We start from the raw sequence: 19,642 nt of genomic DNA, 5'->3' as shown, positions 1-19,642 counted from the left end.
CCCCAGATTGGCCAAGAAGGGTGTGGTAGACAGACTTGGCTCTGTCTCTGTCACAGGGAAAACCTCCTCTCGCTTTTGGAGCGGCAGGTTCTACACTGCCACCTCCAGAGCCTGCACCTATATGCCTGGAAATTGAATGGGACAATCTGAATTCCTTTTCTCATCACCCAGAAGTGGTGGATGTTATTTTATTTGCCATGTGACACTCCACCAAAACTATCTGTGCTTGTAGGTGGGCTAAATTTGGGAAATGGTGTGAGAAGAGACACATTGATCCTTTAAACTCCCATTTGTCCAATGTTTTACAATTTGCTCTCTCCTTGGCACAACATGGTTGTGCATCTTCAACAGTGAAGGGCTATCTGTCTGCATTGTCAGCATTTATTTTGTTTACCTGATCAACCCTCTTTATTTAAGTCCCCTATGATTCTTAAGGGTTTAACTAATAGGTTTCCTCCCACTCCGTTTATTATGCCTCAGTGGGATTTAAATTTAGTTTTAACGTTCCTGATGGGTACCCCGTTTGAACCTCTACATAGTTGCCCGTTGAGGTTCCTTATGTTTAAAACTGTTTTTCTTATAACAATCACGTCGGATAGGCCTGTTAGTGAGTGGCAAACTCCAAGTGTAAAAACTCTTGTTTACCACGTTCCATGCTAACAAGATGGTTTTGAGAACAAGGGCGGCTTTCCTACCAAACGTAGTGACTCCTTTCTATTTTGGCCAGTCTATCACCCTTCTGTCATTTTACCCTCCTCCCCATCCCTCTAAGGAGGAAGAAAGACTGCACCATCTGGATCCAAAGAGAGCGCTGAGCTTCTATGTGGATGGGACAAGAGACTTTAGGATGGATGATCAGCCTTTTGTTGGTTACGTGGGCAAGATGAAGGGCAAAGCCGTCCACAAGAGATTCTATCAAAGTGGGTCATTCTTTGCATTAAAACTTTTTATTCACTGGCAAAGAAGTATCCTCCTGAGGGCATTAGAGCTTGTTCTACCATAGCTAAGTCTACTACTTCTGCTTTTGCTAGAGGTGTACCTGTGGTGGATATTTGCAGAGCAGCAACTTGGGCTTCCTCCACACTTTCGCAAATCACTACAACTTCGACCCAGACATGAGGAGGGACAGTTATTTTGCCCGTTCAGTGCTGCAGGATTTCTTGGTATAGGCAGACAGGCACCCACCTCCGAGTCCAGGACTGCTTTGGGATTCTATTCAAAAGGTGAAGAATCCACAGGTAGATGTATCCATCAGAAGAACAAGTTACTTAGTTTTGGTAATGCTTTTTGTGGTGGATACAGTATCTACCTGTGGATTCCTCAAGGTCCCACTCACGTCCCCGTTGCCTGTGTGGTTATGCCAAAAAAGATATGATTTGTATAAATTGCATATATGTATTTTGGCAAGTAGTATGTACAGAATGTATATTTATATGTAGAAGTATATATATATGTAGAAGCCTAATTATTCAGCACCCATTCAGGATACAAACGACCGTTAGTCAGCTCTTCTAGATAAACATAATATCAATTTATTAGGGATAGAATAGAAAGACATGTACATGGAGGATGCTCTGTACTAGTGTACACTCGAGCAGCCTAATACAAGGAAGTAATACATGATCTTTTATAGTATTAAACCACAAACATAATTCAACGTCTTATTGGTTCTTTGGCTTTGACGTATGATTGACGCATGACTACTTCTCCATTATGGCTGAGGTCGTTTTTCCTATCATACTATATATAGTAACAAAAAGCATAGAAAAGGATTTTACACAAGGTATCCTACGTGCCTAATATCACATGGTCCATCTTGTGACAGAACTCGAGAACATCACGTACTCAGACTGGTACTTTCCAGAAGGGAGATTGCTTCAGCTAGCATATAATGACGAGGATCTTTCATGATGTCTGTTCAGAGGGCAAGCCTTGCAACATAATGCTTTCCTAGCAGTAGCGAATTACATTTGTAGGCCTCTTTACTTAATGATAGGCCTGTGCAGAGATTGTCATTGTGTATCACAGGGGCCACCAGGCATAGCATACCTAAGAACTGTAAAATGCGATTCCACATTCCGCCCTCTGATACTCAATGACAAATCTAAGGGTCATGGTGTATTGCTCTCATTTATACCTCTTCCTTGTCCCTGTTGTCATCCTTATATCTTTTTCTTTGATAATGTGTGTGTTTCTGGTGACAGTTTCTTTTTTTTTTTTTTTTTTTTTCAAGAGTAGGGCCAGGAAGGATGGACAAACTGGTATGAGCACACATATCGTTATCAGTGCCACGATCCCTATCGCTAGTACCTCTACCAACCAGGTACCCCAACCCCTGAACCATGCTGCTACTCGATCCAGCATTCCTCTGACGTCTGTCCCATCTGCCACTTTCCCAGCTCCTTCTTCTTCCTTTTTTATATCCTCTATTTCCTTTCTTACATTCCCCACGTTGGTGTCCTCTTCCTGCGCACCCCGCCAAGTGTTCTCTTTTCCCCCTTCTGTAATTCTGTTCTATGTGCCATTTTTGGTAGCACGAATGCTAAGTAGCAGGTACCTTGCCAACCTGCTGGCAATTTAAAAAAATGCAGATGTCCCACATATAATAAATATTCCTTTGGGAGGTGTCAGGCCTATGGACAAGCCTGTTGTGTCATTTCTTTTGTAGTCCAGGCTCAATGTTGTATTGCAAATACTATGTCCCACATCAATTCCGTGTTTGCTAGTGTCTGCGTTACCTCTTGAGCATTTGAAACACCATGGTGCCTTTATTTCTGTATCTATGGCCAGGCATGGTATTCGTTGTTCTGAGCCATGATCCCTTTCAGTGTAACCCTTCCCTCTTTCTGTTGTAAATGCATTCAATACATTCTCTTCTTCTTTTTTTTAAAATTCTAATCTCCTACACTTCTTTCTTCTCCTTCTATCTTCTTCCTTCAATTTATTTGACACTCTTTCTACCAATTTTCCTTGCATATCACCTACATAAGGTTCATCTTCCAAACCATACTCATCCCTTTTTCTCCTCATTTCTCCTTTGTTTATATTTTCTCTTATTCTCTCCTTTTTTTGTTTTTCTTTTCCCTGTACTCATTCCTTTTAAATTTCCCCCTAACATATTATCTAATATGTTACGTGCCACGAATTCTGTGAGGGGCATTTAAGTGTAATTTCTTTTCTCCTGGCTAGTGGTCGGTAGGTGGGTACATATATAACAATCAGACACATTTGCTAGTTCTTTGTACATTGATACCATTTGCACAAATGTATTGTCCTTATAATCTTCTCCATCTTCTTTCCATTTTGTATATTTCACCCATTTTGTTTTATCCTCCACCCTCTCATGTTATTTTGAGATATTGTTGTTCTCACCACCTGTTGTTCTTTCACCTTGGCCATTTTTGGGGATGTAGTGTTCCTGGTCGAGCCATGGAATGTGTATGTCGTCTTTATATACTATCAGTATTGTTGTTATTACTATAGCTGCTACTGGGGTGAGTAATGCTGTGACCACCACAGGCCACTTCTTCTGCTCCTTTTTCTTATGTTGTAATCTTAAATCCATGTCGCCTTATAGGGTGTGGTCAGATGTGGCTAGCACTTGAAACCAGTTCTATTGGTATGTAACCTTTGGTACCTCCTTATTCCTGTAGGAGTGCCACACGAGTAGTCTATTCCTTCTGTATATTTTCGGGGCGACGTTGAATGCTATTTGACACTTGTAGTTATGCAGAGTATAAAGGGATGAATCCCAGTGTCCAGTTCTAAGGGAGTTGAATGCGATAGTCCCGAGGGATGGCCCTTTTGTCCTATTTTTGCTATATTCCTAATTGGAAGAGGCACCTCCCAATGGGGCTACAAACCGCACTGATCCTAGTGACCAGCCGCTTCCGTAGGACTGGGATCTGTACCTCTTGGCGCAAATATTTCTAGCGGACTTTTAGTATTCTGTTCATTTATATCCTGATGTCTTTAATACTTAAGTGGCCTTGCTTGACTCTCCGACTCCTGTGGAGAGTAGCACGAGCAGTTCTGAAAGAATATCCTGGTGTCTTGAGGACCCGCTTGCACCCTCCGACTCCTGTGGGGCTGCAGCACGAGCAGTCCAAGAACAATGCTCTGGTGTACTGGGGAACCCGCTTACACTCTCCGACTCCTGTGGGAGTGTAGCACGAGCAGTTCCGTCAGTGTTGACTGGTGGCGCTTGTCGAACGAAGGTTGTACCGCTGTGGTGAAGGTGGCATTACTCTCATCGGCAACTTTGTTGGCGGCTGGTCGTCCTTTGGTCCAGCGGCCTTCTTGGTGTGTGAGGTATGGACCCAGGATGTGATGCCCTCACACTTGGCTGCTGTGGCTGTTGTCAACAGGACTTGGTATGGTCCCCTCCACCGTAGTTGAAGGCAGTGACGTCTGGTGTGGCCTTTACCCACACCCAGTCTACAGGATGCAGTTGTGTTCCGGTGGTGTACCTTCTTGGTGTAATAGCTGTGGATCCAGGAGGTCATTCCCTCCTACTTTTCAGGAGACCCAAGCCCAATCTCCCTGTTGGAGATCATGTCCAGGTAGTGCTGTCCAGCCAGGAAGGGCCTGCAACACCTAATGCTGAAGGTAAGGCAAACTGCTGTCAAAATGTCTTATCAGATAATAACTTCTCAGCACCAGACATGTTCATAGGCCAGTCAAACAGTATCTCAGTCGGTGCTCACTTTGACAACTTTGTCAAGGGTGCCTTTCTTGACCAATGAAGCAAGCGGTATTGCATCAATCTAGAACCGCTCAGCAGATGCACAAAATCTTATAAAGGGACATATCTGACTTGTTTATGGGGTAACTAGCACACTCTTAAACTCAAATAAACACTAAAAAATAAACAACAATTACACTCAGTAACAGTGGAATATTCACACAAACTATTTCACCAAACAAATGGTGATCCAAAGGTCAGGCGAAAACACATGTTACACTGGTATACAGCCAGTATAATTTTTTAACATAGCATTGTATCCTATTATTCTATTTCAACACCCAGAATATCTGCATCAATGCTGGAAGGGTTGGGACTTTGCAGGCATCACCGCCATCAGAAGTCACTTCCCCTTTCTCGTACAAGTGTGATGTTCTGAAATGCTGATGTTCCTTTAAGATATTATATTTATTTTATTTATTTATATTTGGCACCCTCATCATCAGAGGTATATTACTCATAGCTGTATTGCAGTACTACATAGCACATCCTAAGGTAGTAATAACTCTATCCTAATATAGGTATTTTCAATACCCAAAACCAGTTTGGAGAATATTTAGTTGCAATCTACCAACACATGAAGGCAATCCATTTCACTGCGCTCATTTAAGATGTACCACGGAAGACTCCCATTAATTATGAAAACATAAAACGTAACATAGACAGACGGATACAGAAACCACATCTTCTAGTCCATGTTCTGAAACCTAGGGAAAAACATGGATAGAAAAATACTCCTACGTAGATACATACATCCTGCGTCCAGGGTGTATATAAAAAAAAATCCTATTCCATTCAGCTGTACATTTATTTTACATTTCTACTTGGAACGTCATGGTAACATATCGCAACAATCCGTGGCTTTGCCCTTGGAGTCATGCCCAGAGTCTGTGGTTTTCAGAAATGGGGAAGGTAATCTTAACTGCTACAATTTAATACAGGGACGGGACCTGGCAGATAAATGCACAAAATAAAATACCATAAAAATAAAACACATTTGTGACAAATGTGCTGCATTTTTACCCATTCATTGCCCTTTTGACACCCTGGTTGTACTCACATGACTTCAACATACTACATGTACTGCAGATGTTTAAACATCCACTTGTGTTATTTTCTTTTAGCCTCTCATTAAGTGAAATCGATCAGTCACTAACACGTCATGTGTAATCATTATTACTGCACTAATGTGTTTATTTTAAATATCAATACACCTTAGTAGAAGTTTGTTATCACATAATTAACTCACTCTACACCCCAACAATAACCCACATTTTTATATATCTCTTATTTACTTATATTATTTACAATTCATCACATTTAACACTTCTTTTAATTTCTATATCTCTTCTTTCATTGAACATGACTAAATTATTAGTATGTACTCTATAGAGCTATGAAGAAATACACAACCAGGTATGGAACTACCGTAAACAAATGCCCAGCACAATTCTTCCAGAATGCTCTCTCATCAGATGCAAATATCTGCAGAAGCTCGAAAGCAAAATTTTGTTATTCCTTCCTTTCAAAATACCTTCACAAACAATGTAACTAGGAAAGAAACATTCTGCTAAACTACCATGATATTTTAGGTGTCATTTCTTTGAAGCATCATTTAGTAAAATGTGCGGATGCATGGTGGTATTTCCAACATTTATATTCATAACAGGAAAGATCAATGTAACCTTTTCATCAAAGTTACACATTGCCATAGTAGTTCCTGGCATGAACAAAACTACTTTGTGCCAATATTCTTCGTATGGAAGAGCAGAATGGTGTCACTACCACTGAAGCCAGCCAATAAACAGAGAGACAGAATTCAAATAACAAAAGATCTGTGATAACCATTTTATGGCAGAATTCTCAAAGAAAATCACAAAGTACACCCATGGTATCTGTTCCTGCATTAGTGCAAATTTACAGCTTTTATACATGAGCTAGCATTTAATGAGGCAGACCAGGAAATCAAACTCCTAGACAATATTTGTAAACACCATTTTAGCAGGAGGAAAATATGCATGTCTTTTTACAGGACAAGTAGACTGATGACACAAACTGTCCCATGGACAATTTAGACATTTTATAAAATTCCACACTCCTGACAACATATTGTTAACTGCTGCAAATGAATCCTCTGTTCCCTCCAGACTAAATTTGTTCACTGTAAGAATTTTGGCAACCTTTGCATGGGTCAAATATTTTTAAATGTAATCCCTACATAAGAAAGTTCTAATTTGTTGTACACCTGTGGTTCCTAACCTTTTTACTCCTGGGGACCACCAGTGAAACGTTACTGGAAGCCAGGTACCCCCAAGCAATTTGCACAATTTAAATTTCAAACATGAAATCATTCTTTTTATATTGAAAAAATATGCAAAAATCTAAACATTTTATTGGAAACGTTGGTGCTGCATCTTGGCGACCAACTTTTCAATTTTTAACCATAAGTGCCTCTCTTCTCTCCCTATCCTTTTTGTCACATTTAATTAATTTTTATTATAGCATCTCTCATACCAGTGTAGGTGTTGGAGCACTTTACAGCACTTTAAAATGAAAGACTGGGAAAAAACAGCTTTCTAATTTGTGCTATGCAGTTGGCATGCAGCTCCTTAATTGCAGTTCATAGCTCAATGTGCTAGATTACTATTATGAACTGTACAGTAACTAAAGAATCTCTGTGACAAAAGCAGTAACCCACTGTGCCATCCACTGCCACTGTCCCAAAACTCTCATTCCTCCCCAGCAGGTACATTAATCACTGGAGTTATCTTGACGTTTTTCATTTTTTGCTGTACAATGCTCTTTGCAGTACTTTTAAAGCAAATAACAAGTAATAAAGTCTGAATTTTGTGTCTTATTACGTGTGATAACTTAACAATTAAACTTAAATTTTCTACAGTGTGTAAGCATGTTACAGCCATCCCTTGTCTACTTGCAAACCTTTCCCATACTCAGTGTAGTGTCAAATTATAGTGTAGTAATTGGAGTAGTGGCCACATATTTCAGGCCAGTGTATCGCCTTCTTACAATCCTCCCACCAATCTCATGGTACAATAATGCTAAACAATGTATCCAGATCCTTCCAAAGCAGCCCTTCCCATGGCTATTATTCTGTTTAACTCTGTACATTTTTATGTACGTCGAGAGACTGTCTCTTGTGATCTCCAGCTGTGTGTTTGTATTGCTGAGCACCTCCTTCCACATCTTGATGTTATGCATTGTGTGATGTGCATAAGTGGACATATCCCATAGTAAATTGTGTGATCCCTCTCGCCCCTTGCCAATACATTTTTCCATTTCATTTGATATCTGTTCGTACTTCTGTTCATTTTTTTCTAATTACATTAGCCACTTCCTCTTTACCCAGGCTATGGAATAACTGTCTAACTCTTTCACAAGGTCTCTTATGTTTTGCTTTTATTTTTCACTTCCTCATCCATCAAACGCCATTCCAGGGTGCGGCTTTCACGTTCCGTCTCTGCCTGCTGTTGTAGAGGCAGCTCAGAGTGTTTGGTCCCTGCTGTGGTGCCCTCACGCTGTATTGTATTTCCCAAATGTCTTCAAACAAAATCGATATTTTGTTCCTGTGACTTTGCACTTGTCACAGGAAGAGAGCTTGACAAGCCCCTATTATCTCTCTTTTTGTTTTCCGTCCTCCAATCTTCCCTGCCCTTGTCAGCCCCCCCACCATGTGGAAGAAACCATTCTTCAGTTCACTTTATTTATTTCTCTTTTTTTTTTTTTTATCCTCCACATACAGGACAGCCCCACATTCAATGCACATCCCATATGCAACTAGCATGTAGGCAGCATTGTAAAGCACCACACATGTCCGCAAAGCTACAGAAACACTACTGTCATTTTCCTTGCAAAGTCAAAGTCTAAGTACAGTAGTGCCTATAGGCCTTCTTTCGCCTCTATTTGGTACGCTGGACTGTCTTTGGGGCTATGTTGATGTGTCTCTACTTTGCTTTTACTAAGAGGGTTCCTCGTGACTGTCTTACCCTAGCCTTTTGTTACATAACACGAAGACAATTACAATCGTTCCAGAAAACAGTAGGATGTCGGTGTATTTTTTTTTACACCGCTCATACCCCGTGACACAGAAGGGATAACAATGGGTATATTCACATACGCAGCCTCTCTTTGCCAGCCGCAATTATTGATTAGTAAAAGCAGGAAGCAAGCCGGTCTGCATCCATGCCACAATTTCAGCCAGCCATGTCCACCTTAGCTCACACAAAATTTGAAATCAGACAGTACCCAAGGGGCTAGTGATGGCGTCCACACTGGCGTCCTTTGGGGTGAATCAAGAGATGACAGAATAGTCAGGAGGGACAGGGTGCAGCTGTATGATATTGGAAGCTGGACCAGATCCTTGGCCAGTGACACACAGATAATGCAATAGCGGTGAACAAGTCAAGCAACCACATGTGACGGCAGAACCATAGACAAGGGTCACAGTACAATTAGCCCTGTGGGGTGATCCTACTCCCAACCCTTGTATCAATATGTAGTGAGTGCAGGGGGGGTGTTTGTACTGTGTGATGTTTGCAGATTAAATCAGTCAATTGTCATAAAAATCTGTATTATGTCGCCCATGAGTCCACCCACCTAGTCTTAAATTTTCTAAAAATTCTTATCCTAAATCGCAAATGCATGAAGCAAAATAAATCACAGTACACCACCTTGTTGTCAACCCTTCCTTCATCAATCCAAAACCACTTTCGCACACACACTTATTTATATCTCAAAAACCACTTTCAGACACACCCACCGATTTATACCTCAAAAACGACTTTCACACACACACACGTAATCAAACGAGCATCTATAGTTTACACAATTTCACATGAGTAGCCGATAGTTCAATATGCCATAATCATTGTTCAAAGAGCTGCAATATCACAGGAAACAGATAACATAACAATTGTTTAACACGACAAACAGAGCCTGCCTGCTCCACTGGAATGAACAACTATCACTCCTATAAACACAAGGATGCTGACATCACATGCCAGTTCCTCTTAAATGTACACATAGAACCTGGAACGGACCTCTACCATTCCATTTCACATCTGGGCAACGCCCTGTTAACCAGGGGTTGGCTTGGCGCCCACAACACCCTCTCTGGCCAGAGTTATCCGCCCCAGCCCCTCCGGCTGGGGACTGCAAACAGCGACTCGCGCTGTGTTCTGAAGCAACACCGCTAGTTGCCTCTATTCCTCGGACATCTTTTATTAACAGTAACAAGCTACATGAAATACAGGAAGCTATTCTAAGTATACAGCTGCAGCGCAGGGAGGAAGGAAATGGTGTAATACAATGGAAGAACCAAATTAACACAGAATGCTAGCAGCCTGCGGACGGTTATCTATCTGAATGTTTTCACGAGGTGCATTATCGGAGCCCGCAACAGAGGACAACAGAGGAAGAAATGCCCTTGGCATGCCACCGGAGACAGAGAAGAAAAACAAATATCATTACAAAAAGCTGGCTAAGGGGTACGGCAAAATAGAAATATTAACCATAAATGCATAACCACTGTATGCAGGAAACATATTAACGAAACACCCCAGTTACCTCCCTGTTTCGCAATATTTACACCGGAAAAACAGTAGAGCAAACAGCGAGAGCAGGACCACGAAGCAGCAATAGATACTCACGACAGCTCCAGACTCCGTCGCAGGAGGGGCCCTGTCCAATGGGTCAGCTGTCGCCCCAACCGAAACAGGAGCCGGGCTGAAGGAAACTATTCGCTGAACGAGACCGCAATTCTTCCATTCTCCACCAAATGTAGAAGCCTAATTATTCAGCACCCATTCAGGATACAAACGACCGTTAGCCAGCTCTTCTAGATAAACATAATATCAATTTATTAGGGATAGAATAGAAAGACATGTACATGGAGGATGCTCTGTACTAGTGTACACTCGAGCAGCCTAATACAAGGAAGTAATACATGATCTTTTATAGTATTAAACCACAAACATAATTCAACGTCTTATTGGTTCTTTGGCTTTGACGTATGATTGACGCATGACTACTTCTCCATTATGGCTGAGGTCGTTTTTCCTATCATACTATATATAGTAACAAAAAGCATAGAAAAGGATTTTACACAAGGTGGCCTACGTGCCTCATATCACATGGTCCATCTTGTGACAGAACTCGAGAACATCACGTACTCAGACTGGTACTTTCCAGAAGGGAGATTGCTTCAGCTAGCATATAATGACGAGGATCTTTCATGATGTCTGTTCAGAGGGCAAGCCTTGCAACATAATGCTTTCCTAGCAGTAGCGAATTACATTTGTAGGCCTCTTTACTTAATGATAGGCCTGTGCAGAGATTGTCATTGTGTATCACAGGGGCCACCAGGCATAGCATACCTAAGAACTGTAAAATGCGATTCCACATATACATTTTTGTATTGAGTTTGCAGATGTTGTGCTTGTGATGTTGGTGATCACCCATTCGTCTCGAAGGCACAGTAAAAAAAAGTGGGTGAAACTGACATCAGCACGCCGGCGAGGACTTCTTATGTCTCCGATGACATCAGATGGAGTTGCGTGCAGACAAGTTCCATTGTGACATCCTCATCGACGTGGAGAGTTAGAAAGAAATTTCCGTTGAATGTTGGAGCATTGGGAATATTCAAAGGGTGAGGAATCTACAGGTAGATACTGGATTCACCAGAAAAAGCATTACTGAAGGTAAGTAACTGGTTCTTTGCACACTGCCAATTTGCAGCCCATTTTTTATTTTCCGATGAACCTTTGTATTAATAGATCATGTTTCAAAATCTTCAGTTGCAAGTGGTCACAGAAAGATGTGACTAAGGAGCATTAATTAGGCGGTCACTATTTGTGACCACCTGTGATTTGGTACAAACACAGGGATGGTGGCCTGCAAGGAACAGCAGACCACCGTCCATGTCTGTTGCATTCCACAACAGGAAACATTTATTTATTTATTTTAAGATAGCAAGGGTCCATTGAAGAAGCCAGTTCTGCTTTCTTTTAAAAAATGTTTTCTGTGCTCGGGAATGCATCAGAGGAGCAGACAATGGCTCCATGAACCACCAAACAATAAAAAGGCCGTAAGTCAGACAGCAAATACATCAAAGATACTAGCCGTCAATTACATGCAACCCATTATGTTCCATCTGCCGTTGAACAAAATGTCTAGTAGATGCCCCTTCACCCAAACCGAGTGGGAGCACAAAGGGAACAATTTTTCCATCCAATACATTCTTATTGTACTTTAAAAAAAACAATTGACTACATGAGTTCTTTTCAGACCTAAAAATCTATATAAAAAAAATCACAAAAAAAGGGTCATTTACAATACATTAGAACGTTGTACTTCCACTGTAAAGCATCCGATGTAGTGTTTTACGCGCTTGCAATTCCTTCAGCTCATTTAGAACAGGGAAGGCGCTAGTTTTCTGCACTGGAGCAACAGCTAACTGCCTTAAGAAACCTTTTGCTGGGGGCTATCCGATATAAGACTGCCAGCATAGCTGCACTGGGAACCCCTCTCTATTTTGGGGCCAGCATTTCAACACTTTTATTTCTTGACTGCGACCGCCACGACAAGCAACAAATTGTAAAGACCACCATCAACTTCCAAAGCTGTTGGTAACCATATTCACTAGGGCTAGGATGGGATGGAGGGGACATAAACTGTGTGCCGGTCATGTCTTCTGAATTTCAATTTAACAATAATACAAATATGTTGCAGAGGCTGTACAGTGACTTAAGTATCAAATCAAATCATTAACATTTATAAAGCGCGCTACTCACCCGTGCGGGTCTCAAGGCGCTGGGGGGAAAAGGGGGGGTTATCGCTGCTCGAACAGCCAGGTCTTTAGGAGTCTCCGGAAAGCGGAGTGGTCCTGGGTGGTCCTGAGGCTGGTGGGGAGGGAGTTCCAGGTCTTGGCCGCCAGGAAGGAGAAGGATCTCCCACCCGCCGTGGAGCGGCGGATGCGAGGGACAGCAGCGAGTGCGAGGCCAGAGGAGCGGAGGAGGCGGGTGGGGACGTAGAAGCTGAGGCGTCTGTTGAGGTATTCCGGTCCCTTGTCGTGGAGGGCTTTGTGTGCGTGGCTGAGAAGTCGGAAGGTGATCCTTTTGCTGACTGGGAGCCAGTGCAGGTGTCTCAGGTGTGCGGAGATGTGGCTGCTGCGGGGTATGTCGAGGATGAGGCGGGCCGAGGCGTTTTGAATGCGTTGCAGGCGATTTTGGAGTTTGGCTGTGGTCCCGGCGTAGAGGGTGTTGCCGTAGTCCAGGCGGCTCGTGACGAGGGCGTGGGTCACGGTTTTTCTGGTGTCGGCGGGGATCCAGCGGAAGATCTTGCGGAGCATGCGGAGGGTGAGGAAGCAGGCGGAGGACACGGCGTTGACTTGCTTGGTCATGGTGAGAAGAGGGTCCAAGATGAAGCCGAGGTTGCGGAGTATCCTGGGGTTTAGCCTCGGGCCTTTTGCAGGTGAAGGCGTAGGATAGCTGAGGTTGTGAGATCAGGAAAGCTGATGCCCAAATCGAAGAGTGACAGCTGAGGAGACAAAAGCAAAGTGGGGAGTAGACAACCTCGGCATGATAGTTCTTGTCCTGAAGCCTGTACTAAGTGGGATACTACCTTGTTGAAGAGGTGGGGCCAATTTTCAGTTCAAGGCCTTTTTTGCAGATTCACTTCATTTTACCAAGAGTCACTAGATATCTGAAGACAGAGAGTCGTCAATGATTATCCTTTTTGTAAGCTTTACAAGGTGGAGTCTTGTTAGCTCATCATGTAATTTCTTGCACTTTTTATATGTCACTACAGGCTATGGACATTACGAGCGGCTCAAGACATAGCTTACAGTCCAAGCTGACCTTATTGTCTAGTAGGCACTAATGCTTGGGATACCACTCAAGAAAGGGAGTCATACTAAGCTTTTGTTTGTCACATCCACTGATAGAGTAGGACTGGAATTCTTGCTCATAAAATACTTATTTCATACAAGCCCTCACCATCCAGCCTTCTACTTTAATGTATCCACCCATATGCTCGTCTATTTTGGGCAGTTTCACATACTTCAAACCTTCAAACACTACATTAAAGAACCTAATTTCTGAATAATACACCATACTTTAGCCAAGGAGCAGCTGCTAAATAACTGAAAATCTCCATAAGAGTCAGAACCCTGAAAACTGGCATTATATTTCAACCATAAACCAGTTATTGACTATTTAACTATAAAAAGCGCTCTAGCCTCAGTTACGCCAATATTTCCCCAACATCCCCATGTTAGCTGGTGCTCATTTGTGGGTTAACTAGCTGCATATGTGTCTATGTGTGCACATATCTTGTTATTGCCTGCTTACATATGGTAAATAGGGCCCTAATGTGTTGATTTTGGTTGGCCAAAATGTATCACCTGCATTTTATACTATGGGCCTCATTACCAGTACAGCAGTCCATAGGACCACTGTACCGGTGGTGGCGGTCTGACCGCCGCACTCCTGGCGGTCTGACCACCAGATAACAACCCCAGCAGTCTGCTGCCACTGCCAGGATCATGGATCCCGGTGGGGTGGCGGCGGTCAAAGTCGTGGTCAGCCACTGCATTGCTGAGTTCTGCTACGCCATGCTGATCACAAGTCCAGTTTCCACCAGCCTTTTCATGGCCGAGCTCCTGCCATGAGAATGCTGGCATAAAGGCAGCGCTGGGGGCCACAGAGGGGCCCCCATCGATGCTCATGACCATGTTGTGGGCAGTGCTGGGGCCCCTCTGCCCAGCATCCTCGGAATGCGCACTGTCTACCACAGCAGACAGTGTGCATTCCGAGGGTACTGGGAGCCCACTCTGTGCAACGGCATTGGCCTCGGCTCCATGAGGCACCAAGGCCAATGCCACTACACTTTTGCCACTGGGCTGACCGATGTAAACCTCCTAATACGAAGGTTTCCGCCAATAAGCCCACTGGAAACATCATAATAGGGCAAGGGGGGAGACCATCGGCTTTGCAGCGGTTCCCACCCTAAGGGGCTGGCGGGACAACGGTCGGCCTACCAGTCTTGTAATGAGACCCTATATTTGTTAAAGGTCAAAAGGCCAACATATATGTAAATCAGGAGTGTTGTACAGCGTTATGTGTTTAATTGTGAGTGATAGATCACATTTGTTGCCCTGTCTGATTTGTCTTCATTGTCTTCTTAAACTTGATTACACACTTTAGTTGAAGATTTTGTTCTGCCATCTATATGACCGAATGTTTGTAAATGAATTTCATTTTGTTTAATATTGTTTTTTTAACTGTTTTTTTTCTTTTTAATCTTTTGTATTTTCTAATAGGAGTAACTGTTTTTGTAAAGCGATTACGAAGAAAGACGTGTCTCGCCAACCTTGCAAAGGTATTTTTTGTACATTTGTTTTTTTAAATATTTATTTTAATTTAATCACATTAAGATTGACTTGTCACTTTACGGCACCTACCATCATCTAGAAGCAGGAAAATCCTTACTTACACAAAGTGCACACCGAATAAAGTGTGCAAGTCACAGCAAAAATGCCAATGAGTTGATTTATCTGCTGAACGCTATGAGGCATGCAGATCTTAATGCTGGATGAAGAAGAGTGATTCTGGCTGAGAAGTCAAAACAATGCCAGCAAGTAAGATCATCTTGCAAGGCTACAGTGAAGTCACAGAAATATCTGCCAGCAAAACCTATGACTCACAAAGGGCATCTGAGTATAGGCCCCCCATGCAAGCTTGTGCTTTGACCCTTTTACTGGTGTGCTAAAGAGAATGGATGGGTGAGGAAGGGGGCGGAGGCGGTACATCCATCTAGCAGCTCACTCCTTAATAAGACCTCCTCAGCCCCTGTCTAAGTCTTAGCATGTCCATCTCACCATGAAGCACCCCTTTGCTGAAGTGAAAATCCTTCAATCCAATTTTTCTGTTGCATGTGGCGTGAGAATTAATGAGGCACCAAATCCATATCCCCGCTCGTGTTTTGTCTGTCTGAGACAAGTACTTCATTCATTAGCGAGTCCATTGTCTTGTAATCACTTTGCTAGGCTTAGTTAAATACTTGTCCATTCTACCTTGGTTAGATGTTCATCAGGCCACACTTGCGGCATTGCTTTTCCCCCTGCATGTATGAAAGTGCCAGCGAGTTCTCTCCCTTACAGTGGTTCATGGACAAAGCCAGAAGCCAGACATGTTGGCCTTTTAAGACCAGCATAAGTGGATGCCCTGTATAGCACAGTATGCCTCCTAAGGGCTGCCCAAGTACTGTCCCCTGAAAGTGTTGTCTTAAGGCCTCATTATGAGTTTGGCAGTCTCACTGCAGGACTGTTAAACTTGCGGGGAGGACGCCACTGCCATAGAAGTGATGTTCCCCCCGAGCATATTACTATGTTCCTGCCGGGCTGACTGGCAGGAACATTGTAATACGCAGTTCCGCCGAGAACAGTCCTAGGATATTGGTCTCAGCTCCCTTAGTTGAGCCAAGGCCAATATTGTGGCACTCCAGCACTCTTGAAATGGGCACTGTCTGCAAATAGCATATAGGGCACATTCCAACAGTGCTGTGCAGGGGGGCTGCACTGCCCCGGCCATGGCCATGGCCCATGCAGGGGTACTTCTGTGGCCCCTAGAACTTTCCACCAGCATTTCCATCCTGGGATCCCTGGCAAGGAAAGGCTGGTGGAAAGTTAGTTGTAATCAACCAGGCGCCGGATACAACTTAGGCCACTGTCACCACGTCGGGAACCATGTTACTGGTGGGGATGGCGGTCTTTAGGCATGGCCGCCCACCAGAGTTGTAATGTGGTGGTCGGATCGGCTGGAGTACCGTGGTCCGATCGTCACCGCTAGTGTGGTGGTCCTCAGACCGCCACACTCATACTGAGGGCCTTAGTGTTGTGTACATTACAGAAGGTTCACAATTATTTCCATTGTGTTAACCTCCACCATTGTACTTATCATGCTCCTGTAGTTAGCTACCCCCAAAATCCCAGGACAGTCTGAATATCTGCTTTACCTACTACCACATATTGTCTACCTTTTCCCCACTACCACATCACTTCTGTTTCAAATCAACCGCTAAACATCTAATTCATTCCCGTTGACTAAACAGGAATGCCTACATTTCTTCACTGTCACTGGGACCTGAAATGAACCTAGGAGCTCTGCCACACCTGCAGGGCATCACGCTGACCATGACGTCTGCCTACCTCATAGCAACCTCAAATATGGCAGAGTCAGCATTCTTTACAATAAATCTCTTACAGTCATCCCCTCTTCTTACATAATTCTCTCTCCATCCTCCTTTGAATATGACACCAAGTCGGTAATTGCCCTTTTGATAGCCAACATAGTGAACAATTTGATCTGAAAATGTACTTGCCAATAAACTACACAGCGCTATTTTCTCTCAGCTACAATCTGATCACTTAGTTTGCAAAACACTCCTTACCAACACATGATTGGGTAAAAGCACTGGATCTAATACTGATATCTGATAGAGACTTCTAGCTGCAGATTCCTTACCTTTGAATTCCCTGGCGTCAGCTTAGAATATGGAATTTTTTGCTGAGTAGTACCCTGCACACGCTGTCGGGTGGCATGGTTCAGATCCACATGAGTCGTTTGGCCCCACGTGGTGTCGTCAGTGTCTTTGGAGCCGTCTGTGACATCACGGTCACCTATGAAGGCACTACCTCGGCGTACGTACGTCAGGTCTTTTTAATCCAGGCCAGTTAAGCGCAGGTCAAGAATCGAGCAACCCCTGTTTGGCAGGCTTTTTTCAACTTTTTTGTTGAAGTTTTTTTGTCTGTGCGAGATGCCATTGAGGAAGATGGGGTTCAAGCCGTGTGGTTCATGCCACTGCGCCATGTTGGTGATGGACCCCCACCAGGTATGTCTCTGGCACCTCGAAAGAGAACACGACTTGAAGTAGTTTTCCGACTGCCGGGCCATGGCCCCGAAAGCTTTGAGAGAGTGGTCTCTGAAGCTCATGGCGGCCCGGCAGTCAACGTCAGTTGGAGCGACTCCTAGGTGGGGTGGTCACGGTCCCACTTGAGGAGGAGGTCATGGGACTGCTCCAAGTCCTCAGGGCTCTCGGGGAGGAGGCACAAGAAGAAGAAGTCCAAAAGAACTTCGACTTTGCCACACCTGTTGGCCGAAGAGGCAACTCGGAGGCGTCAACATCTCCCCCCTATCCGGGACCTGGAGCTGCCTGCTCAATTTAAAGCATTTTACGAAGCCATGTGCCTCGTATTTGAGCGGGCTGCCCCACCTGCTGAGCTTTCAGGCCCTGAGGTGTCAGCAGGGGCCCCATCGAATTCCACGTCAGTGGCTTCGGCCCCAACACGTTGGGCACTCCAGGATCCGATATCGGATCCGGATCGACGATAGTTCCACACAGTCGACCTTTTCCGGCGTCGGTCCCGATGTTGAAGCACCCCCCCACCGCCGGCACCCACCGATGGTGCAAGCCCCATCCTCATTCTGGATGATCTGGAGCCAGAACAACGTCATACTACGCCGATTCTGACTTTGACAGTGCTGACAGGGCCCAGATCAGTGCCTGAGACTTATTTCGTACAGCCAGGCACAGGTGAGGAATGGGAGGGGTCTGAGGACCCTTTAGAATATGGATTGGAGCAGGGCTCGTATGAGGATCTAGGGGAAGCCAGTGGACTGGATACTTCTCCAGATACTGGCATGCTCTCACCTCCTTATGTGCTATGGAGGAGGGAGCTTCATATGCCATGGTGGTGCGTAGAGCAGGCAAGGTATTGAACCTAGAGTTGCCTATGTTGCTGATCAGGACTAACATCCTGACAGAGGTGCTTCAGCCAGATGTTTTCACATCGGAACCAATGTTACCCTTCAACGAAGCCCTCATTGATGTCCTGCTGGGGACGAGGTCCAAACCCAGCACAGGGGCACCTGCAAATAGGACAATCGGCCGCCGCCATAGACCAGCTCCTACTGACCCTAGTTTCCTCATCCAAACCCCACCCCGGAGAGCTTGGTGGTCCAGGCCTCCACTTCCCATTGTGCCCTCCCTTCCGCTCCCCAAGATAGGAAATACAAGAGACTGGATCAGCTTGGTAAGAAGATGTTTTCTTCCTCCAGTCTGGCATTGAGGTCTGTAAACACCTCATGCCTATTGGGCTGCTTTTCCCATACTTTATGGGATACGGTGGCACAGGTGCTGCCCCAGGTCCTGGATGGTGCATGGGGCACTCTCACTCAAGCCGTCAAAGATGGGAGAGACACAGCCAAGTTTATGATTAGATGTGGTTTGGACACAACGACTCGCTGGGCAGGGCGATTTCATCAACAGTGGCCCTTCGTACTTCTCACTTTTCGGGGGATGTCCAGACAAACCTGATGGACATGCCCATCGATGGCTCATGCCTTTTCAGAAAAATGGAAAACTCAGACGCTTGAACGGTTCAGGGACTCTCGGTCTACGGACAGATCCCTAGGCCTCTTGGCGCCTGCTCTTCAGCAGGCTGCCTTTCATCCCTTTTGAGGTTTCGGAAGGGGTGAGGTACCACGCCAACCTCAGATTTTAGGGATGTCAATCTCTTCCTCAAAAGGGAGACATTCAAGATGCTCACTCTTGCTCAGGTCTTGTCTACCCTAGACCAAGGAGACTGGATGGTAGCGTTGGACTTGCAGGATGCGTATTTTCACATCACTATCCTGCTTGCCCACAGGCGTTACTTGCGGTTCAAGGTTGGCCACGAGCACTTCGGTCTCACCAGTGCCCCTTGGGTGTTCACCAAGGTGATGGTGGTGGTAGCAGCTCATCTGCACAGGTTGGGGCTTTCAGTCTTCCCCTACCTCGACAACTGGCTGTTGAAGGCTCCTACGCCCCAGGCTCTCTTGATCC

The 19,642-nt window shown here is 44.5% G+C and overlaps 1 protein-coding gene across 1 annotated transcript in view; it reads left to right on the top strand.

The window, feature by feature from the left end:
* Positions 1-19,642, top strand: part of RFX8 (regulatory factor X8) — a 534,555-nt gene that overhangs the window by 243,140 nt on the left and 271,773 nt on the right. The window contains exon 6 of the mRNA XM_069203480.1: positions 15,081-15,139. Coding sequence (XP_069059581.1) covers positions 15,081-15,139 — 59 coding nt within the window. The remainder of the gene's footprint in view (positions 1-15,080; positions 15,140-19,642) is intronic.

The sequence above is a fragment of the Pleurodeles waltl genome, chromosome 8 (genome assembly GCF_031143425.1).
Source record: "Pleurodeles waltl isolate 20211129_DDA chromosome 8, aPleWal1.hap1.20221129, whole genome shotgun sequence".
In the NCBI taxonomy this organism is placed as follows: Eukaryota; Metazoa; Chordata; class Amphibia; order Caudata; family Salamandridae; genus Pleurodeles; species Pleurodeles waltl.
Note: the sequence above shows the minus strand (reverse complement) of the source record. Positions and strands in the feature narration are given on the sequence as shown.